This window comes from Mustela putorius, unplaced genomic scaffold (genome assembly GCF_011764305.1).
Source record: "Mustela putorius furo isolate JIRA1106 unplaced genomic scaffold, ASM1176430v1.1 tig00003909_pilon_pilon_pilon, whole genome shotgun sequence".
In the NCBI taxonomy this organism is placed as follows: Eukaryota; Metazoa; Chordata; class Mammalia; order Carnivora; family Mustelidae; genus Mustela; species Mustela putorius.
This window is the reverse complement of record NW_025422057.1, coordinates 714964-737219: the sequence shown is the minus strand read 5'-3', so window position 1 is coordinate 737219 and position 22256 is coordinate 714964. Positions and strand designations below refer to the sequence as shown.

Sequence of the window (22256 nt, the reverse complement as noted above, 5' to 3'; positions counted from 1 at the left end):
CAGGGCCAGTGTCCCCAGGCCTTCCCACAGGCTTCCTGGGGCCCAGGGCGTTCTGTGGCCTGGCCCTGGCCGATATCTGAGGGGCTGCTTGCCAGGACCCAGTGCCCGAAGACACTTCGACCCGCTTGCCCCAGACCATGGGCTCTCTAACGGCACCGGCTCCACCGGAGAGAAACCTCGAGCTGGCTCTCCCTGTCCCTGCCCCCAGCCCGCAAGACTCTTGGGACACCGGCTCCTAGTACCTCCTAGCACCTCGCCCTGGTCTCCATGTGGGCCAGGAAGGCTTGGGGCCTGGTGGGAGAACACCTCCTGGGGACCAGGGCATGTCTTCTTCCTACGGCCACCCTCCAGTCTGGCTGAGCGTCCAGCTCTGCAGACAGTGGCTTCTCCCCAGGCTCCCCCAGTCCGCTGTGGTGCCCACAGGCGGCTGCAGCACGCTCTGCCCTGGGGCCTCTGAGACCCACTTCCGGCCACTTCCAGACACACTGTGGCTCTCCATGGAGCTTCTGTTCCTCTCCTGGGGGGCATCCACGGGCCCTGGGGCTGGATTTCACACATTCACTCATTCGGCAAACACTGGCTGAGCGCCACCTGGCACAGCGCTGGACAGAGAGCATCCCCTTCCGGAGACTCGGGCCTTGCCGCGCACCCAGGGTCACAGACCACAGCACAGACACGTGATGCAGACACTCGACATCATTTACTAAAGCGCTTACACCAAACACGATGGCTTTCCTTGTCCGGGGACCACCGTGGGCCTCGAGGGACCGAGAGCCTCAGCCCCAGGGCCAGCCTCTCCCTCAAATACAGGCGGCTCCCCCACCACTGGGACCCGAGGGAACGCACAGGGCAGGGGAGGGTTCTGGGGGTCCTGGCTGCTGTGTGGTCAGCCCCCATGCAGAGCCCCACAGAGACGCTCCTCACCCCGCAAGGGGCCCCGTGCGGGCCGGGCAGGAGGAAACTGAGGAGGCGGCGCCAGAGCAGATCAGACTTGGGAGGGCCCTGGCGTGACTGAACAGAACTGGGGTCCGGGGGCAGGGTCACCGCAGGAGGGGCACCCTAGGTGGGCAGGGCTGGTGGTGGGTCCTGGGAGAGGCAGTCCATGTCCTTCCCTGGGGGAGTCACCCGATGGCCAGGTGCGGAAGCCCGTACAGGACCAAGTTGAGGGCGACGGGCAGCCGCTCAGAGTCGCTGAGCTGTGGCGGGGGGGACAGCTGCTTGTCCCACGGAGGCTCACCTGAGGGAGAGTGGGGCAGTGCGGCTCACTGGGGTGGGGCTCGCCGTGGACAAGGGTGCTCCTGCCCCTGCCTCCAGACGCAGCCTCACGTGGACCTACCACGCGTCCACATCCACGGACACGGAGGCCCACAGGCGGTGGCACCCAGCCAGGGAGGGACCTGGCCAGGCCTGGGCCCGCCTGCCCCTCCCTCACCAGTCCCAGCCCTGCGGGCCAGGGGTCGGAAGATCCCACCCGCTCTGGGCCTCTCTGGCCCCCAGCTGACGGCCACCCTGTTGGGGGGACCTGTGTGACAGTCACGGTTTGGTCCCTTCCTTTCAGTGCACATCCACGGGGGACAACAGGCCACGCGGTGCCGTGGCTTCCCCTTCTTCTGTCCCCAAAGCGACTCCCCAGCAGCTGCTCACCCCACGGACTCCTCTAGCCGCGCCCCCTCTTCAGGCGCCGGCCAGCGCCAGGGCCTACTCCCTTCCTCCCACACGCGTTCAACAGCCTCTACTGTTTGGTGGCCGCGTTCTGGGCACTGTGGACTACGTCACTTCTAAGTTTTCAGCTCCTTTTGCACCGTGCGTTTTGAAGGTTTCATGCTCCCGCCCCAGTGAGCACGCCTGGCCTTCCAGAACATGGGCACCTTGAACCTTTCCAACGCCTGGTGTGTTTGGCCCTGAGGACCTGTGCTGCCAGCACTCACTGGGGAGGCTGTGCTCTCGGGCAGCACGTGCTGAGCCCCAGAAGTGGCCTGGAAACGGCGGACACCCCAGCCCTGCGGCGCCGCGGGGACGCTGGCTGGGAGGTGGCCACGGGGATGGGGGACAGCATCCATTACCGTGGCTCCCCGGGTCACCAGCTCCCATTCTCTGAAGGAGACGGACGGCTCTCCCGATCGGCCGGCCAACAGTCAGCATGCCTAGGAAGGAAACATCCCTCAGACTGGCCGGGGCGCTGCTGGCCGGCTTCAAGAGAGGCCCACAGGGCTGGGGATGGACCTGGGACACCCGCGCCCACTCACTTTCCCACAGGATGCTGGCCCGCAGCGCGTTGTCCTGCAGGAATGTCGGCCACTGGTTTGCCAGGATGCTCCTGACCCCTACCAGACTCAGAAGGACGGCGGTCTTGATGGGGTCCTCCAAGGACAGCTGGGGCACACTGAGGGGGATCGAGGTCCAGTGGGACGGCCTGAGCCAACCCCAGGCCACAGCCCATCCTGACAACTCTTCAGGATCTTAAAAGACTCAGGAACCACCTCCCCCACCCCCTGCCCGCCTGAAATGCCATTTAACAAAACAAGGCTTCCGGAGGTTCGGGACCACTCCCAGCCTTGCGGTGGAATCAGAAGACAAAGCATCACGGTGAGACGGGCCGCGGCTCAGCCACCTTGGCAGCCCACATAGGCCCTGGGGTGCGTGGGATGTGGGGAGCTTGGAAGCCAGGGCGCCCTCCAGCCGCCAGCCCTCCGCCCCCTGGCCCAGGCCCCACAGGCCTTAGGCGGCCGCTGCTCCCTCCTCCGCTGCACACCCCCCAACAAGACTCTTCCAGGAAAGACACTGGGAGCAAATGGCTCCGCCCAGGGACACAGGGGCACGCTGTCCCCTCCTCCCTGGGAAGCACACCCATCAGTCGCAGGCCCTGGACACCCCCATTGAGTGTGTGGAGGCCAGGCTGCTGGCTCAAGCTGGTGTAGGGGACGGCAGGCACCTCTTCTTCTCGGAGTTCTCCACATGCCGCTGCATGCTCTCGTAGGACCGCGTCAGGTCCAGCAGGACCATCATCTGGCACTCTGCGGGGCACAGGAGGGACAGTCCTGCAGTCGCACGCCCAGGAGCAGGAAGCCGGTGCAGCCTGGGATGTTGCCCGGGGTGTGGGAGCCTCAGGGAAACGCAGCCCGACGTGCCCGAGGCTCAGACCTGACGTCCATATACCCTTTCCCAAGACCCACCGGCTGCACCAGCCCACGGGGACGTTATCTGCCTCGGGAACCCCACACCCTTTCAGTCATCTTGTGCAACTGGCTCAGCTCCGGCTCCCCAACCTGCCAGGGATGGTCTCAGGCTCACGGCCCTGTGTGCCCAATGACACAGCAACACTCGGCCGTGGGCATGCTGGCAGCCCCACGTGCACAGAGTCGGCTGCCCGCTTCCTGCCGTGGCCTGGCTGAGGGCGGGCACCAGGACCAGCCTCGGTCGGGAACAGGGGCTCCAGGAGCGCTGCTGCTCCCGCACGAGCCTGCTGGGCCTAAGAATTCCTGTGACCTCACACATCTGAGCCTTGTTTCTACCTCCACTTGGGGCAAGGAACGTGCCACCACGGGCAGGCTTCCAGGGCTAGGCGGGCTGTTGCATGGCCCTTCTCCAGGGGGCTGGGAGGGAGCCAGACAGCAGATAATGATGTGAGGGTGTTCAGGTGCCCTGACCATGGGACACATGTCCATGTGCTTGTTATGCTGTCGTCACTGGGCTACGTGCCTCTTGAGGGTCCCTGAAAAGGCTCTCCTAGTGACAGTGTGGTGCGGCCGGTCTGCCCCTGCCTGGGGACAAGGTCTCTCAAGAGCGAGCCAGACCGCCCACTCAGAAGTCCTCAGGGGGCAGCCAGAGGGACCGCAAGGCCTACAGTGCCCATGTTTACGGGGGGCGGGGGCTCTGGTCAGTGTGTTCTGGAAATGCCCACCGTAGACCTCCCGGTCTCTGCAGGCCCAGCTCTGCGGGTGACCCTCCCAGTCCCCGCCTCTGGCTGCACCGGCCGGGTCTGGAATTCTGAACTGGGTCTCTGAGAAGCAGAGGCGGGACGCGAGCAGGAGGGCACGTCCCCCAGAGCCGTGCTGTGCTTGCCCAGGCCCCCTGAACCCTGCTTTAGACAATGACCGATGGGGACACAGGAGCCTTGCTCTGTCCCTGAGTGGACGCATCTCACGCACTCGGGGGGGCTGCTGGGGGCCCCGAGGGACCGTCTCACCTCGTAGGTTCATGGCAGCCAAGCGCTCCACCAGGACGTGGGACAGAAAGCTCTCCATCCCGTAGAAGAAGAAGCCGCTGCAGCTGCCCAGGAGCTGCTCCCACTCGGCCTGGCTGCGGAGGGAAGCAGGGTGCCCGGCGGGTGGGGCCGGAGGCAGGCAGCGGGAGTCAGGGTGCCCGGGGGTGCTGGGGCCCGGACCACATCTGGCCCAGGGCAGCAGGCGCGACAGACGTCAGGACGTGCTCTGAAAGCACAGCCTGCCCTGCGCTCCTCACTCCCCGCCCCACCCCTGCCAGGACAAGGCTAACGTCCAGCGTCCTGGAGCAGCGTCCACCTCCGTCTCGGGTTCTAGCCCCGGTTCTCCCGAGAACGGACCTCGGGTACCCGCAACGCTCTCTCCTCTCGCTGAGCTCTGGCTCTGGAAAGGGCTGGAGGGACTCTTCCCTGAGGGCCACCCACCCCCAGGTTTCTGAGAAAACGCCCGGCGAGGGGGTGGGGGGCGTCCCCGCCCCCAGCAGGCCCCGCCCCCAGCAGGCCCCGCCCCTCCCGCAGGCCCCGCCCGCGCGCCCCCCTGCCCTTCTCCAGCAGGCCCCTCTGCAATGCGGCCCCTTCTCCACTCACAGGCCCCGCCCACTCGGGCCCCGCCCACATCCCCGCCCCTTCTCCCGCAGCCCCGCCCCCACGGGCCCCGCCCCATGGGGGGCCCCACCTTCTGTCTCGCAGTCCAGGGTCCGGCAGTCCGTCCCTCTCTAGCAGGTTCTCCCTCACACACACCCCTCCACCCCTCCCACCTCCCCACGCCCCTCTGCAAGTCTCGAGTCCGGAAGCCGGGGGCACGCCCTGCACTGGACTGGCTGGGGGACCCCGGGGCCGCAGCAGCGGGGCGGGGGCAGTGAGGCCTCCATGCAGGCGCCGTGAGGACCGAGGAGCCTGCTGTGTGACCGAGGAAGGCCAGACACTGGGCTCCTCTGCGGATGGGGTGGGGGGAGTTGACAGGACACAATGGGGGGTCAGGGTGGGGGGAGCCTGAGGGAGGGATGGGGGGGCGGAGGACAGCAGTCCCCACCGTGCGCGCAGCGCCCCCAGCTAGCTCGCGTGCACCTGCAGGACCGTGTCCCCAGACGCCCCGACACCAACCTGGGGACGTGCTTGCTTCCCAGATGCCCCTCCCAGAGCGCAGTGAGCGAGTCTCGGTGTCTTTCCAAGATGTCCCGGGTGACGAAGACAGGAGTCAGCTTTTCTGCAGCAGGAATTGAACGGACACAAAACACGGGAGCTCGTCTCTCAGGGGGACTCGAGGGGTGGGCAGCAGGCAGCCCCTGGCGTGGCCCCTGGCGTGGAGATCCCAGACGTGCTGGAGTCGGTCTGGCGCTTGTGCAAATGCCCGTGCGCCTTCCCTCCTTTGTAAAGAGACTTTACACTTGATCTTGGCCAAAAGGCCGAGAAGTGATGGAAAGAAATTTTAAAAACCCGTTTAGAAAAGAAGAACCACAGGAATTAGACACTCAGGCTGCGGAGGGTGGGGGGTTTCCGGCTCTGGGAAGGGGGCGGCGTACCTCACTTCAGGGTTCACTTTTCCTACCGTCTCGTCCTGACTTGACTGTGATGGCCACAGGCCACAGGACCCCACTGCCCCCACCTCCCGTGGTCCGTGGAACGGGAGGCAGCCGAGGGCAGAGCCCGGAGGGTGGCATGTGGCGTGTGTGTGCGCCTGTGTGTGCCCATGTGTGTGCGCGTCGAGGGCCCGCGGGAGGCGCTCACCGATGCCCCGCGCCTCCTCGTAGGGGTCCACGACGACTAGGTCTGGGTTAAGGAGAAACAGCGCTCGCCCCGGGGTGTCCCGGGCAGCGGGACCATAAAGGATACACTTGAAGTTGTCGGTGTCCACGAGGACGCAGTCATGGGGGAGGAGCCGGGGCGGGGCATCCTGCACCAGAGACAAGGGTCGTTGGAGGCCTGCGTCCTGGTGGGGGCCCCGCCCCCCGCGCCCGCCTGCCACCTTCTGTCCCTTCTTCGCGGGGCTCCTCTTCCGGCCTCGACCTTCCTTCCTCACGGCCCCCTCGGCTGTGGACAGCAGAAGAAGGGGGTGTCTGGGCTGGCACAGGAGGTAGCACCAGCATTCTGAACACACGAAATGCCCCTGAACGGTTCACTTTACTTTTTTTCTTAAGATTCTATTTATTTATCTGACAGAGACAGATCACAAGCAGGCAGAGAGGCAGGCAGAGAGAGAGGAAGCAGGCTCCCTGCTGAGCAGAGAGCCCGATGCGGGGCTCGATCCCAGGACCCTGAGATCATGACCTGAGCCGAAGGCAGAGCTTAGCCCACTGAGCCACCCAGACGCCCCTGAACGGTTCACTTTAAAATGGTTAATTTTTTCACCTTAAGAGAAAAATGCATAAAGTGGTGAGAACAACTGGCTTTCAGGTTTGTAAAGCCAAGAGAGCCGGAGTTTCTGAAACATGAAGGCGCGCTGCGCCCGGGGCAGAACAGTCACCGGAGGCCCCGCGGCCGGCCCGGCTGTCCGTTCGCCCAGCGCGCCCGCGGCGGCCCGGTCAGAGGCCCCGGGCGCAGCGGCTCCTGTGCCTGCTGCTGCGGACGTGAACGTCTCTGTTCCACGGCTGCCGGATTCTGCGGCAAGATCGCGGCGGGCCCCAAACCCAGGACAGTTCCCTCCTTCCGCCCCCGCCGCTCCTTTCTGCCGGGGCAGCTCCCTGGCTGTGCCATCGGCCCCGGGTCTGCACGGGCTTCCCCGGGGCGCGGGGTGTTCCGTGTGTCCCGCTCGCGGGACACGCCTGTCACGAACGCACACATCGACCCGCTGCTCTCCCCCTACAGCGACGGCCCCGTAGACGTCCGCGTCCCCGTAACCCGATGTGACGACCCTGGTGAGCTCTTGAGGGCAGGCTGGGCGGCGCGAGTTCTGTTCTTCTTTCTTGTGCTGCCCTTGGCCGTTTGGGTGTCGGGGCCGACAGACGCCGAGGACGGGTTGGCCTCTTCCCTCCTCTCAGGGCTGTCTGTGGAGACTGATGGGAACGGTTTCTGGAAAGTCTGACGATCTCAAAGGAGCAGCTCTGCCTTCTCCCTTCCGGCTGGTTCCGGGAACTCGGGCTTTTCCGTCTTGAGTCTGGGAGCAGGACTTGGTCCGCTTTGCCTCAGGGTGCGAATACGCTGTCCTCAGGGCTCTCAGGATCTCTTAAGTCTCTGACGCATCGTGGAGCTGGTGTCTTTTCATTCCTAACTTTGTGTATTTGTGCCCCATCCGCTTTTTTTCTTGGTCATTCTTACCAGAATGTGTCTATTTTATGAGTTTTTAAAACTGTTTATTTCCAGATGCCTGGCGGGGGCTCCGTCGGTTAGCATCTGCCCTCGGCTCACGTCGTGATCCCGGGGCCCTGCCCTGCGGTGGGCCGCTCCTTGCTTCAGATGCTACTGGGATCCTGGGATCGCGTCCCGCATCGGGCTCCCCGCTCGGAGGGGCGTCTGCTGCTCCCGCTCCCTCCCCCCACTAGTGCTCTCTCCCTCTCTGTCAAACAAATGATGTATTTTTAAAAATGCATACTGCTTTGTTTGCTGTTGTCTGCTCGCGTGCTCATCGTACGCGTCCCCTGCTTTCTTGGGGTCTTTCTCCCGTTTCGTCTGCCGTCCTGGCTCCAGCTGCGGGGGCCGGGGCTTGGCTCGCGCGCCTCCAGCCCCCCTGCTCTGACACAAACGTCCGGAGCTGTGCGGCCCTTCGCACCTGCTGCTCTAACGCCGGTCTCGGGCTTCCTGTGGTCACGTCTCCTGAGTCCCGGGAGACCAGCAGAAGCCGGTTTCTAAGTTTGCAGGCACCTCGGCCTCCTGGTAGTGGCTTCTGTCCTGAGGGGGCTGTGGCGGGGCTGCTGAGCGCCCTGGGCCGGGCAGACGGAGAACGTCCCAGTTGCTGTGCGGCTCCCGTGTCTGTCTGTCCAGGCCCGGCTCAGACTCTCTCCGCTTCCCGCCGTTTGTGCGGCCGGCCGGACGTGCGGGTGACTGCGGTCTACCTCAGCGGGCCGGGCCGCCTGTCCTGCCCTGGGCGTGGGCCGCTCCTTGCGTCAGACGCTGTGAGGCGCAGTGTGTTTATCCTGCTGGTGACCCGACCTCGTCACCCGGGAATGAGCCCAGCCCTGACCGTGCGCCCGTGGTCGGTCTGTTTCACACGACGGCCTCGTCACGCGCGGTCACGGAGCCTGGTGTGGCCGCGTGCTGACTTCTGACCCGCGTGGACTCATCCCCACTACGCTGCCCTTTGACTTTTAGTCTTCCCCCGGGTCCTCTCGCTGGCCACTGGGCGAGGTGTCCGCATCACTTGTTCTCCTGCCGGTTTCCTCTGTTGGTCTGGCGTTCAAACACCGGTTCTGTCTCTGGTGGTTCTCCTGAAAGACCTACTGGGAACGTTTCACCCTCAAACATGCCTGCGGCCAGAGCAGCTCCGGCCTCGGGGTGCGCAGGGCCCTCCGCGCTCGGCGACGCGTGCAGACCCTGAGCTCACACTTGGCCGGCATTTCCCGTGGCTGCTGCAACAAATTCCCCCACACGTGTGGTGTCTCACAGACCTGGAGGTCAGGATCGAACGGGGTCCCCCTGGGCGACAATCAGGGTGTGGGTGCAGCGCTGGGGAGAATCGGGTTCGGTCTCCTGCAGCCTCTGATGGCCACGGCGGGGCCTCCCCGACCTTAGAGGCAGCAGCCCAGCCTCCTCCCGGGTCTCCGTGACCCTCCTGCCTCCGTCTTGGGAGGAGCCGGTGCTGTCCTCGGGGCTCCTGGCTCATCCAGGACACGCTCCCGTGCCAGCCCGGCCCCCGGGTCCCACTCCCAGATTGCAGCAAACAGGGGTGCACGTCCAGGCCACCAGGCCTCCCCCTGTCCCGGGGTGGCCCTTCTCTGCCGCGGCCGCCAGCCCTGGCCACGCGGAGCTGAGGAGAAAGGATACTCCGGTCCAGGGCGCTCGCGCGCGGAGAAAGGGAGCCGCTCCTCCCGCTGTGGGCACGGAGGGAAAACAGACGCACTCATGCGTGTCATGGGGAGGAGCTTCATGGCCGCGAAGTAAGAAAACAAGTTTTTAAAAAGGCCCAAAGCGCCAGCAAGTGAGAGGAAGTTGATACTTTGGCTCTATTAGAAGCTCGTGCTGGACCACATGGACCGTGAGCGGACGAGCTAGAGCGCGAGACGGCCTCTGTCCCTCACTTAAATAAGAAGAAGCTCCATAGGGAAACCACGGAACCCCACAAACCGAAAACAACAAAAACCAGACAACTGGCAAAACGTGGCCCTAGACGCGGACACGAGCAAGTCTACAACGTAGCCCGGAACGTGAGGCGGCGTGTTGCCGTCCTGTTGTTTGAGGGGGTCTCGGACCCCGCGAGCTGCCCCGCGGAGGGCCCTCCCTGCTGGTCGCGGCCGGCCCCGTCCGAGGAGGGCACGCGCGCCGCCGTCCGTCCCCCCGGCCCCTCCGCTCTTCGAGCCCCTCTCCCTCTTCCTGCCGTTTCCACATTCTCCTGAGCTTTGTGCTCCCCTCGCCTTCACGGTGTGGGGCAGGAGGCTGTCGCTCGCCGCCGGGCTGTCTCCGTCGGAAGTCGGGGTCTCTCCTGCCCTCGCTTCTGCATGGCCCGTGGCTGCTGCTGAGCTCTCGTCCCTCTGAGCACCTGCCCCGGACTCTCCTCTCCGCTGCCTCTGTCTGGGGTTTATGGAAACTTCTGGACACATGGGCTTATGGTTTTCATCAGATCGGGGTGGGGGGACACTGGCCATTACTAATTCCTGTGTCCCCCTCCGAGGGCTCTGACGCCAGGTGGTCAGCTCCTCTGGGCGCACGGCCCGTCCTCCGTGAGTCGGCCGTGTTCTCAGGGACCGGGCTCCACGCGGCCTGTCCTCCGCTGTCCGAAACCCACGCTCTACCTATTCTGGTCTTCACTTGTCCCGCCGGACGGCAAATTCGGTCCCTGTTACCTCCTCCTGATGGAAGCCAAAGTCCAAGCTAGTTGTCTTTAGCCGAGCAGCAGCCCGCACAGAGCACAGGCGACCGGCACTGGGCACGTGGGCGCGAACAGCCCCCGGGACACGCACGGTCAGCCCGAGTGCGCGGCTGCCCCCGGCCTGAGTGTCCTCCGTCTCCTGGTGCTCTCCCTCACCGCCTGGGAGAGGAGGAGCCCTATGGTGGGTCGCACCCATCCCCGCCATCCGAGCAGAGGTGTGTGAGGCAACAACAATGTGCTGTGTCCCCTTCAGCTTTAGCCCCTCGCAGACACTGGGCGCACGGCAGGGGCTCTCTGACCACCTCCGAGCAGACGAGGGCCTGGAAAGGAGCGGGACAAGCGGCGTCTGACAGGAGCGCACGCGAGGCACTGCAGACGGGGCCGGACAGGCGGTCAGTGTGAGTGTGGCCCGGGGCGCCCCTTACCTGTCTCCTCCTTACGGAGGCGGTTGCACAGCATCTGCAGGGAGAAGTCTCGGGACAGAGCGGAGACCGTCCCCTCCTCGAACACGGGAAGACCTTCCAGCGGCAGCTCCAGGAGATGCTTGTCCACAACGAGGACGACGTTGTCTGCAGCGTCGAGCTGAACTGTGCACGGGGGAGACACCAGCTACAAAGGCAGCAGGAGACATGCTCCCTCGGACGGGCAAGCCCCTGGGTGGGTCTGTCTGGGTCCGTCTGTCCGCAGGGCAGCAGCTGGGTCGTACACACAGGAAAATTCTGGGCTGGGCTCGGCCTGTGAGGAGTAGGGCCTGGAGCGCGCCCGGACTCTCTGGGGGGGATGGACACTGGTTCAGGCTGAGTCACAGCTCAGACCCAGGCAGGGCCCAGGTCACAGGGCCATTGCGTCCTCCGTGTTTCGAGGACCTGCCCCCCATGGGACAGCCAGTTCCCAGGGCAGGTCCAGGAATGTCATGACTCCTCCCAACCTCGGAGCCCCCCTTTCAAAGAATGAAGACATAAGCTAAAGGACTTGCACCCCGCGATGTGGCAGGTTCTCCAGGGGCCATGCAGCCCGTGGAGGAGCTCTCGGGTCCTCCCGGCCTGGGAGAAAACCGGCTCTTTGTGGCAGGTGTAAGGGGACAAGGGGACTGGATTCACTGTACGTACTAAGTAAAAGCAAATCACTTCAAAGTGATCAGAGGCCTTAATCTGGGGAGTCTTTAGGGCAGAATCTCATTCACGAAAGTGGTCTCAGGTGGGCAAACTCTGGCCCCTCACCCTCAGGGCCGGCCCCAGGAGGCGGGGCCCCGGTGTGGGACCTGGAGCGGCCGTGTCTGGGGCGTGCTGTTGGCCCGAAGCCACCGCCAGGCGCTTTTGGGAATCAAAACACCCTTGGATAGAGCAGCCCGCCTGTCCCTTCTGTCATGGGGGCGACAGAAAATCAACCAATGAAAATGCCCTTGAGAAAGTGATTTATAAAATGGCAGGTGCCGGGCTGAGTGCCTGAACCCGCACGGACAGGCCACAGCCCAGCCGCGGCGGCAATCAAAACACCCTTGGTCAGATCGCGCACAGCAGCTCTCCCCCTCGCCTGTCCCACTCTGGATGATGGGGCCGACAGAAAAACAGCAACACGGCCACTGCCACTTCCCCAGGAAGGGCGAACACGCCGGGGTCGGCGGGGCTGTGGGCAGCGGCCCCAGCCCCCACACGGGGGACCTCCCACCTCTCCGGGAGCCCCTCTGGGGAGGCCTGTTCCCATTCTGTCTGGGTTCTCCCAGAGGGACGGGCAAATCCCAGCCCCAGTTCTCCAGCAGAAGCTCCCCGCGGGCCCCCACTCACCGTGGGACACTTTCCTTTCCTTGTCTTTGCCCTTTGATTTCCCGTGGGAATCTGCAGCGGCTGTGGGAATCTGTGTCCTGGAAGTCAAAGGCACGTCCTCGGGTTCTTACAAACATGTAAACATCACACGTACTAAGAACAGGGGGAACATCAGGGCAGTGAGTGCCACGAGGCCCTTTCCGTGGCTCACTCTTGGGGACAGGTCTCCCTGCGCTGGGGGCCAGTGGTAATGGCACACGCGGGCACAAACGGGGCTCAGCGTAGTCTCCGACCTCCTGGCAAGTCTCAAAACTACCACGTGCCCAAGCCCCCCAACTCCTTCTCTACCGAACCTGAATCACAGGGGCTCGGGACCTGGGCCGCACCCCCCATAGCTCCCGGCAGCAGCAGCTGAGGGGACCAGAGTGGCCAGGACGCGCCCCCAGAGAAGACTTGGAGCAGCACAAGGGCTTGATCCCTACGACAGAGGGTCCCAAGTTGGGCATCGTGGATGCGCGTTCTGCATGGCCTGACTCAGCTTCACGACGTCCAAGGCTCAGATGTCCACGTGGGAACAGCGTCCCTATCCCACAGCCGGCTCCTCCCAGGATTCAGGGAGGCAGCAGAGGAGGCCTGCAGGCTGAGCCCCCCACCCCGGCCGCCCCGGCTCCCAGGCACCCTATCCCTGACTGCGCCCACCATTTCAAGGCCCTGCTGGGGACAGATGGTGGCCCTCCTGTCTGTCCCAAGAAGGTTGCCAACTTGGGGCCCGAAGCCCACCCCGAATCAGGAGATGTGGCCGGCCCCTGCCCTCGGAGCTGGCAGCCCACAGCACCTGGCCTCAGGGCAGCTGAGCACGGGGAACAGCGGCCTCAGGTAATCCTCCACGGACGCGAGGACGTCACCGAATCGCTGCAGAGACTGTCCTTCCCTTTCTGGGCGCGCACTTTCCAATTCCTGTGCCAACCCCGACGTCACCCCGGGATCAGGAGCGTCTGAGGGCGGGGGAGGGGGCTCATAACCCCTCACCCGGGTAGAGCAGAGCGTGGGAAGGGCCCTGCGGACCCTCGAACCTGCCCTTCCCCCCAAAACCTGGGCTCCCTGCGCCCCCTGCCTGCTCCGTGATCAGGGCCCACCCGAGCCCCCACAGACCGAGCTCCTCGCCGGCTCTGCCTGCGGCTCCTCCGCGAGGCCCCCGCCCCCCGCGCCCCGCCTGGCGTGTCTGCGGACACCGGGAGGAAGCCGAGCTCAAGCATTGCGAGAGCCGGCTACGTGAGGGAACCCGCACCTGGGCGTCCAGCAGTGCGGGGTCTGGATGGCCGGTGCCACTCACCTAGCCCTCCCTGCCACACCCTGCAGCAGCCGGACCGGGACCGGCCCCTGCACTGTGGCCGCGGCACCCCGGGGGTTGGGCTCAGGGGCCTCACCATGCCCGAGCTGGGAGCCGGGTCTTCGTCGCTGACCTCGGCCATCTCCCTGCACCGCTGGGCCCCGGCCAATAGGCAGGAGAGGGTGTCTGGATTCACGGCCACCCGTGCCACCTGGCAAGAGCCTGTGGAGAGCGACACCCTCCTGTCCCCACCCCACGGCCTCACGGACCACCCTCGGGCAGAGGACAGCACGGGGGTGTGCATGAGCCCGGGGAGCGGGAAGCGTGAGCGGAGGGCGGGCGCGTGGCTACTCCACGGGAGAAGAAGGTCCCGGCTGCGGACAGGGCTGGCTCGGGGGCGCTCGTGAGGGCTGGCAGAAGCGGGGACACGGACGCATGTCTCCGTTCCACAGCCTCCCCCGCTTGACATGAAACGTTAGGTGGAATTATATGCCTGAGACGTAAGGAGGAAAGTGGGAGTGTGTGGTTTGGGGAGAAGAAATCCTGGAGGGGGAGGGGGCAGCTGGTCCACATCTGTGCGTCACCGGCCCCAGGGGCGGCGGGGGTCCAGGAAGCACCACCCCGCCTCCCTCCCTGTCTCTCATGAGCTCAACAACCCCACGCAAGCATAGGAAGGGCTGGGCCCCAAGTGTGGGTCGTGGACCCGCCTGCAGCACGTGTCCCCGGGCCGCGCGCCCCCGGGCGGCAGAGGCGGCAGAACTCACCGCCCACTTGCAGCAACTTCCCTTTGGCCGCAGGAACCGGCCTGGGTCTCTCATAGGCAGCGCAGTACAGATGCGTCCTGTGGGCAGGACGCAGGGCGGGGTCACCAGACCGTGGGGTCCCAGACGAGCCCCAGAGATGCAGACTCAGTGAACCGCCTACCTCCATCCCGGCCGGAGCCCCGCCCCAGGATCGCCGCGGCCACGTCGGGAGCCAGAACGGACACAGGCCCATCCGGACTGTGCCCGGCAAGCCTTCCGCCCCACGGTGACTGTGGCCTTCAGTCGCCGCACAGGCGCCATGCTGCGGACCACAGGTGCCAGCCTGGCCTCCCCCGGGGCCGTGCTGCCCCACCCATCTCGGCTGGGCGCCTCGGCCAGCCTGCGGGGGGCCTTCGGTCCACCCCAACATGCCCTCCCGCCTGGCAGCCCCGGTGCCGGGTTCGCACCCACTGCCAGATGTGCTAGCAGGGTGGGGAGCGGCCCCAGAGCGGGGCGGGAAGGCGCACCTGTCCGGCGAGTGCTGCAGAGTGAGGACCCGAAAGCTGGGCGGGATTTCGTTCAGGAGGGTCAAGTGCTGCTCCGTGACCCTGAGATTCTGCCAAGCCTGTGGGTGACCGGCAGCAGTCACTGACCGCGCCGGTGCAGGCCCCTCGCCGAGAAGTCCGCAGAGGCTCTGTGCAGGGGGCGGGGCGCTCAGACCGGGTGCCCCCTGGCCGCCACAGGGGGCAGAGGGCGCGCCAGGAATCCCTCCCGGGTCTCCTGCACAAAGCTGACCTGCGGGCGCCGGTGAGCCTGAGAGCCCCAGCAAGCAGCAGCGGGAAACCTGTCCGGCCTGCTCGAGCCCTCCCTCCGTCCTCTGCCCGTGCCCCGAGCGCCCCAGGTGACACGCGCAGGGCCCCTGCCTTCTGCGCCGTGGCCCCGCAGCCCTCCCGGAGCAGCCACCGCACCCCCAAGCACAGCTCCCCACTTGCTGATGAAACCAGCTTTGCGTTTGCAAGTGTGCTGGGGGCCGCACCGTGTCCTCGCCCAAAACCCTCAGCGGCAGCGCCCGTCAGCGCGGAGGAGAAGCCGGGGGTCGGGGGTCGCAGGCGCAGAGTCCTGGGCTATCCATGCGCATCCATGGCCTGTGTCCACTCCTGGCCATGTCTGCTTTGGCCGAAGCCACTGGACGGGCCCTGGGGACTGGGGAGCACCTGTGCAGGGGGCAGGCCGCCCGCCGCTCTTCCATCCTGCGCCCGCTGGTGCCGCCGCACGGGCCCGTGGCAGCTGTCCGGGTGGCCCGGCGGTGACTGAAGCCACCTTCCTCTGGGCACTTCCCTGGGTACTAATGAAGCTGGGCGCCGTTCGGAATGTTTACGGACCTTTTGCTATCTTTTGGGACGTTCCCGTCTGTGGGAGCGTGTCTTACTCTTATCGAAGGGAGAACAGAACACGTGCTCCGAGAGTCCCTTCGGGGGTTCGCTCATTGTTTAGGTTTTTATTTTAACTGCAGTACGGCTGACACAGTGTTGTACGAGTCTCAGGTGCACAGCATCATGGCCCAACATTTGCACACGTCTCCCGAGCTCAGCACAAGGGCACGCCTCCATCCCGTCACCTAACCGTCCCCCCAACTCCCCGCTGGTGACCATCAGCCCATTCTTTAGAGTTAACAGTCTGTCCCTTGGCTTGTCTTTCTCTGTCGGGTCATTTTGTTTCTAAATTCCACATATGGGTGAAATCCTATGGCATCTGTTTTTCTCTGACTTCCTTTGCTTAGCACAACACTGTCTAGCCCCATCCTTGTCATTGTAAAGGGCGAGATTTCATTCTTATGGCTTAATAATTCTTCACTGCACTCACAGACCCCTCTCCTTTCTCCGTTCATCAGTCAGGGGACCCTTGGGCGGCTTCCATCTCTTGTCTACTGTAAATAATGCTGCTAAAAACATCGGGGTTCGTGTGTCCCTTTGAATTGGTGTTTCTGTATTTCTTGGGTAAATAGCCCGTCGTGCAAGCCCTGGGTCATATGGAAGTGGTATCTGTAGTTCGTCTGCGGGACCTCCACACAGTGTTCCAGAGTGGCCACCAGCTCGCATTCTCATCAACAGTGTAGGTGGGTTCTCTTTCTCCACATCCTCACCGAGTGGGCTGGGATTTTTCTTTGCAAGGTTTTTAATGAAAGATTCAATTTCTTTAACAGATAATAAATTACTCAGATTTTCTGTTCTATCAGTTTTGGTAATTTGTATTTTTTGAGAAATTTCTCGATTCCATCCAGATTGTCCAACTTTGCTGGAGTATGGTTACATAGAACATGTCCTAATGGCTTTGGGAAGTCTGAAGGTGCTCCGTGATGTCTTTTTATCACTGATAGTGGAATTTTGGGTTTTCTTCCTTCCTTTCTTTCTTTTTCTTTCTCTTTCTCCTTTTCAGATCTTCTAAATGTTCATCAATTTCATTAGTCTTCTCTTTGGAGCGCTTCTACCACTGCTGGTGTCCTCTCCCACTTGAATTCCATCGTTTCTATTGGGGTTCTTACTACCGTTTATTTTTCTTAGAGGTGTTTTTTTTTTTTTAAAGATTTTTTTATTTATTTGTCAGAGAGAGAGCGAGAGCGAGCACAGGCAGACAGAAAGGCAGGCAGAGGCAGAGGGAGAAGCAGGCTCCCCGCCGAGCAAGGAGCCCAATGTGGGACTCGATCCCAGAACACTGGGATCATAACCTGAGCCGAAGGCAGCCGCTTAACCCACTGAGCCACCCAGGCGTCCCTCTTAGAGGTGTTCTTATTCTAGCTTCTAGAATTCAAAACCCAGATTACTGTTTGTGAGATTTTCTCCCTGTATTCAAGGCTGTATTTTTCCTCTAAGCCCTGCTTTAGATAAGTCTCATAGGTTTTGACATATGATATTTTCATTCTCTAAGTCAGCTTAAAATATTTTCTAAATTTCATTGTGACTTCTCCTTTGACTGATGGATATTGTTTAATTTCAAATTGATTGTATCTTTCAGTCGTTGACTTCTAATTTAATTGCATTGTGGCAGGACGACAAAGGGAACGATTTTCCCTCAGTTGGAGAGTCTTCAGGCTTTGCTATGGCCAGCACTGGTCCATAGAGCACACGCTCCCTGCAAGCTTGGTAAGAAGAGAACCCAGTCATAGTCAGCGCTGTGCTCAGGGGATGTCTCTGTGAATGTCCGGGCAGACCCACATGCAAACGGCTCTCCTACGCGTCCCTGCATGCTTACTGATCTATATAGGGTCCGTGGCTTCCACGGGAAGCTGAGGCGGCGTGGATGTCCTGTCCAGCACTCGAATTCCCATCACTTCTGTTTCGTGCCTGTGAAGCTTGATGATGGTACGTACGGACCAAGGACGTGGATTCCCTGCTGACTGATCCTCGGGTCACCTGGCTTTCACCGGATGAGTATCTTCATGACTTAGATACTATTTCTCAGCTTTTCCTTCGACATTTCTGTGTCCTTACATGTGAAGCAGGTCTCTCTTAAGCGACATATAATTCAATTTTGTTTTTCTTCTCAGCCAACCTGACAATCTTGGTTTTTGATCTATAGGGTTTGGTCGATTTACATTTATTGTAATTCTATATTTATATTTGGGTTCCTAACTGCTTTCTTCCTGCTTTTTTCCTACTGGGACTGTTATGTTTTTATATTCTCTCCCCCCACTCTTTTTGCCTGTCTTTGGGATAATAAAATGCTACCATTTGATTTTTCTCTTTTTACTACCTTACTTACACATTATTCTAGTGGTTATCCTAGGGACCATGACATTCATCTTTGGCTTACTGTGATCTAATAAAAATGTAACTTTAACCTACCCTAGGAGTGGCAGAACTCATACTTTGTAAGCTCTAATCGTCCTGCTTTTCGCATCGTCTTCCACAAGATAAGCTCAATTCCACAAGGTGTTAAGATGACGGTTTTACACTCTTTGAATTTATTTCCTTGTACGTGTTTGCTCTATGCTATTCCTAACTGTCTCCTGCACTCACTGTTTCTGCCTGGCCCCTCCCCCAGCTTCTTGCGCTGCAGGCCGCGTGGTGGTCCACACAAAGGACAGCCCGACCCCAAGCATCAGAGGGAGAAGAGCAGCCCTGGAGGAAGGGCTGAGGTCAGACCCACACAGGTGCGCCCAGAAAAGCAGGGGGGAGTGGGGGATCCCTCAGAGCGCCTGGGCTGCTGTCCTGATCCATTGCATTTCGTTGATGTTTCTCTAAACTCTCCTGCTCACACCTGCTCCTCCAAGCAAAGGAGGATGTGCTAGTGTCCACGGTGTTCTGCTGTGGCTGAAGGAAGTGCATCCCCTCCAGAAGACCCTCAGGGGCCCTGTGCCCCCCTGGCCTGCTGCAGGCCTGGGCACTTACGGTCACCAGGGGGCCCTCGAGGAGGTGGAGGTCAGAGAGGGCGAGGGACACCCCCAGAACCACACATCTGGTGAGAGGCCGTGCTGGTGCATGCTATCTTCAGGCTGGTGACGCAGCGATGCCGGAGGGCTGCGTGGCCAGGGCAGACGTGGACAGCTCGCCGCTCACCTTGGAGATGACTTCCAGCCTCTGCTCCACACTCGCATACAAGCTGGTGGACGTCCTCCCCTTCTGCTTCAGCTGGTGCTCGAGATGCAGGAGGGCTGCCAGCTGCGAGCTGCTGGTGTTGGCCGTGGCCGTGGACAGGACGTCCCACATCATCTCTGAAGCCAAGCAGCTCTGAAGAAAACACAGGACGGAGCTAAGAGGCTGAGCCCTGCCAGGGCCTATGGGCGCCCCTGTTGAGGGCGAGGGGAGGAAGGGGTGGCCAGGGGCTGCTCAGCGTCTCCCGGCACCAGCTTCTTGGATGCTGTGCTTCTCCTGGCCACTGGCTGTCACCAGGCCCTGCCCCATTGTGCCCCCGGCACCTGCCCACTTCTCTGCTCTGAGCCTCAAGAGCATGAGGCTTGGTGGACCCACAGGATGTCAGTGCGAGGGGACCCTCTGAAGCATAGGGGGCCCTCCCTACTTCCTCCAGAGGGTCCTCTTCCAGCTGAGCGCCACGCTCCCAAGGCAGAGAGACTGGCCGCGGCCCAGGGGCCAGCCCACCCGTAGGAGCGAGTGCCGGGTGCTCCGGGAACGCCCCCTTCCCAGGCGGCCGAGAAAGGCCTTAGGCGGGGTGCCGAGCAGACCATACCTGAGACAGCGCCAGGAACTGGCAGGTGGCCGCGGGGTCCAGGGTGCCGGTACACTCCACCATCTCCAGGCTGGCGGCAGCGGCAACATCCAGGAGGCGGCTGGCCAGGGCGACCTGCAGGCACTGCAGCAGCAGCTCGGAGGCCTGGGCCAGGAACCTCTGGGCCAGCACCATCTTCTTCTGTGGGGGTGCAGGGCTCGGGCTCAGGGGGGCTCTGCGGACCCGGAATCCTGGGGTGGGGGTGAGTGGCCGTACCTGCTGGTCTGAGCCCTTCCTACTGTGCTCCTCGTAGTGACCCCTGCCGGCCCCATCCTCGGGGATGGTCTCCAGATGCTTAAGGCCGCTCAGCTCAGCAGTGGCCTATGGAGAAGTACCTCCTGTCAGCCCGCGCCCGTCCCACCGCCCAGCCTGGGTGCGCCTGCCGCACGTGGGGCATCTCCGTGGGACCTCTCGGTGAGGTGTGCTGCTGGGAGCGGTCGGGCCTCTTGCCAACCAGGTTGACCCCCGAGGCCCTGGCCCAGGATCCCCGGCGGCTGGCAGGTGCAGCATGTGTGGGGAAGCAGCTCTAGAGAAGCAAGTCCGAGTGTCCCTGGTCTCAGAACAATCGAATTCTGTGCTTACTTTCCTCGGTCCTTCAAAATCACCTCCCCAAGTACAGGCAGCGGCCAGTACCGTGCAGCCCGGACTGAGCACGTCAGGTGCCCGCCCGCCCCAGGGACCGCAGGACCAGCCACGCAGATGAGGTTTTCCGGAGTGCCAGGGGACTCTGCCAGGGGGCGGCAGCAGGCACAGGGGAGCCCCTGGGTCTGTGCAGTCACGGCCGGGAGCAGCAGGGTTTAAAAGCCTGGCTGGGGGACGGGGCCGGGGCTGCAGGGCCACGCTTCTTGGAAGCTGCTTGTGGGTGTTTCCCTGATGGCCTCTGAGACGGAGCGTTGCCAGTGCCATTCCGTAGGCAAGGACCCCAGCCCCGAGGGGAGGGGGCTGCCGGCATCGCTGGCCGACGCCCACCTGCTCAGAGCTGCCTGTGCAGGTGCTCAAGGGACAGAGACGGAGGGAGGGGCCGGAGCTCCATCATGTCACCCGGGTGTGGGCCCAGTCCCAGGTCCTGGGATCCAGACCGGTGAGGCATCAGGACCGGCGCTCACACAGGAGTGTGGGGCCCTGCTGCTCGGGGCCGGAGTCTTCCTAAAAGAGCAGAGTCCAGGGGGACGAGCCTGACTTTGCCTCTGAGCAGGTGCCCTCCAGACAGAAGGATACATTTAGGACGGTGGCCAGCAGGGTCTACAGCCCGCGGCAGCAGCTGTCCCCAGGCCTCCTTCCTGGCTGCGGTGCTGCCCCGCGACCACCAAGCCTGCCTGGGCAGCCTTGCGGGGGGCTCCGGAGAAGCAGGGGACACCAGACGCTGTGGGTGGTGGAAGGGGGCTTGGGGTCCCCTGCGGCACATGAGGAGGGGGCTTCTCCGCTCCCAGCACTGAGGCAGACCCCAGACCCCTGGAGGAAAGCTGCCGAGATGCAGACGGGACACCCGCACTGGGGGCTGGGGCGTCCTGCCCTTGGACTGGGTATGTGCTTGCTCCCCCTTCTCTCCAGAGTCCTTCCCCAGAAGTCCGTGTTTCTTTCCCATCCGCTGGTCACGCCGGACAGACTATTCGCCTGGTCCTTGCTTTTCCAGGCCGCACGACCCTTCTCAGTCAGGGGCAGGTCGAGGCCTGTCTCCGATCGCCCTCCCTCCCGAGGGGCTGCGGGTGAGCACGTACCGACGGGCTGTCCTCCCAGTGGCAGGTGGGGTGCTCGGGGTCCGTGTGCACAGCCAGCAGGCGGAGGGCCTTCCCCGCCAGGCCCAGGACCTGCGCCCGGATCTGCACGCAGCCGGCGGACAGCGAGTGCAGGCTCCCCAGCTGCGCCAGCGCCGCGTGGGCTAGGGTCCGCCGTAGCGTGAACCACTTCTGTGGGGACAGGAGCGCCTTGGCGTTGCCCTGAACAACAGCAGAGGCTCCCCGACACCCCGACCTTCCCCACCACCGCGTCCCGTCCCTGAGCCCCCGGTCTGACACCCCCAGGAGGGGCGACGTCCCGGGTGAGAAATGCACCCTCTGGCCTCTGCAGGAGTGGGGGAAGGCGGCCTCCAGGGCTGAGGCGTTGGGGAGTCACTAAAATCCGCTTAGAGAACCTTGGCTTGGGACTCACTGACAAATAGATAAGCCCATGTCGAGTTCAATTTTAGGGCCAACTTTGATGTATTTACGGTTACATCAAGTTGCTCTGGTGCACAGTGTGTGAAGTCGGAGAAAGTGTCCGAAATGGCAGGATGCTCCCTTCAGAGATGTTTAACCTCAACTTCTTTAAGGAACGAACTCACCCCTGCTGAGCCCTTCCTTGTGCGGAAATAATCGGCCCAAGCGCATGCCCGGGGAGGAGAGGGCAGTGCGCCCGGGACATCCCCCAGGAGCCCCCCAAGGCCATCAGACCAGGGGGTGGGGGGCCGGGAGCCCCGGGGGCTGAGGACACAGCCGCGGTCAGAGGGCTCCACCCCCGCCACCCCCTGGTCAGTCCTGCCGTGCCCCCCACGCCCCCGGTGCCCCGCAGGCAGGACCCAGAGCCCTGGGCCACGGGCTCTCAGGTCGGTTACCAGGTCCACGGAGGTGATGTCGCTCAGGCTGTGCAGGTAGTCGGCCAGCAGCCTGTCCGCCGAGCCCTGCCCCCGCCGCCGGGCCTGCGCCTCCGCCCACATGAGCTGCAGCAGGTCCAGGGACGCCTCGGCCAGGTGGAGCCGCAGCCGCGCCAGCTTCCTCGTCAGGGGTGTGCTGAGGCTCTGCAGCCGGGCGGGCCGGACACACGCGGTCAGAGCGCCACGGGGAAGGCCATGCCCGTGTCCCTGTGCCCCACACCCTCACGCCCCCTTTCTAGCTGGTCCCTCCCGCCCACACAGCCCAGGGCCACACTCCACCACACGAGCCCGTTCACAGGTTCTAGGGTCCACACGGGGACCGTCCCGCAGCGCGTGCTTCCTCTGGTTGATGCCGCTCACGAGACGACTCGGACCCTCCCACGCTGCTGC

At 63.1% G+C, this 22256-nt stretch overlaps 1 protein-coding gene across 7 annotated transcripts in view; it reads right to left on the bottom strand.

The window, feature by feature from the left end:
• Positions 1-681: 681 nt before the first annotated feature.
• Positions 682-22256, bottom strand: part of CFAP46 (cilia and flagella associated protein 46) — an 88879-nt gene continuing 67304 nt past the window's right edge. For 5 of the 7 annotated variants that reach the window (XM_045068471.1, XM_045068475.1, XM_045068472.1 and 2 more), the window contains exons 40-59: positions 21828-22010; positions 20956-21144; positions 19454-19558; positions 19199-19378; positions 18571-18741; positions 14542-14639; positions 14036-14112; positions 13369-13493; positions 12777-12898; positions 11963-12039; positions 10604-10765; positions 6186-6250; positions 6053-6113; positions 5948-5983; positions 5324-5426; positions 4187-4299; positions 2933-3014; positions 2247-2383; positions 2064-2144; positions 682-1237 (exon numbers count right to left, since the gene is read on the bottom strand). In XM_045068471.1, the coding sequence (XP_044924406.1) occupies positions 1122-1237; positions 2064-2144; positions 2247-2383; positions 2933-3014; positions 4187-4299; positions 5324-5426; positions 5948-5983; positions 6053-6113; positions 6186-6250; positions 10604-10765; positions 11963-12039; positions 12777-12898; positions 13369-13493; positions 14036-14112; positions 14542-14639; positions 18571-18741; positions 19199-19378; positions 19454-19558; positions 20956-21144; positions 21828-22010 (2283 nt within the window). In that variant the 3' untranslated portion in view covers positions 682-1121. Of the gene's footprint in view, positions 1238-2063; positions 2145-2246; positions 2384-2932; positions 3015-4186; positions 4300-5323; positions 5427-5947; positions 5984-6052; positions 6114-6185; positions 6251-10603; positions 10766-11962; positions 12040-12776; positions 12937-13368; positions 13494-14035; positions 14113-14541; positions 14640-18570; positions 18742-19198; positions 19379-19453; positions 19559-20955; positions 21145-21827; positions 22011-22256 lie in introns of those variants that run through there. The other 2 variants (XM_045068473.1, XM_045068477.1) reach the window with 2 other exon arrangements.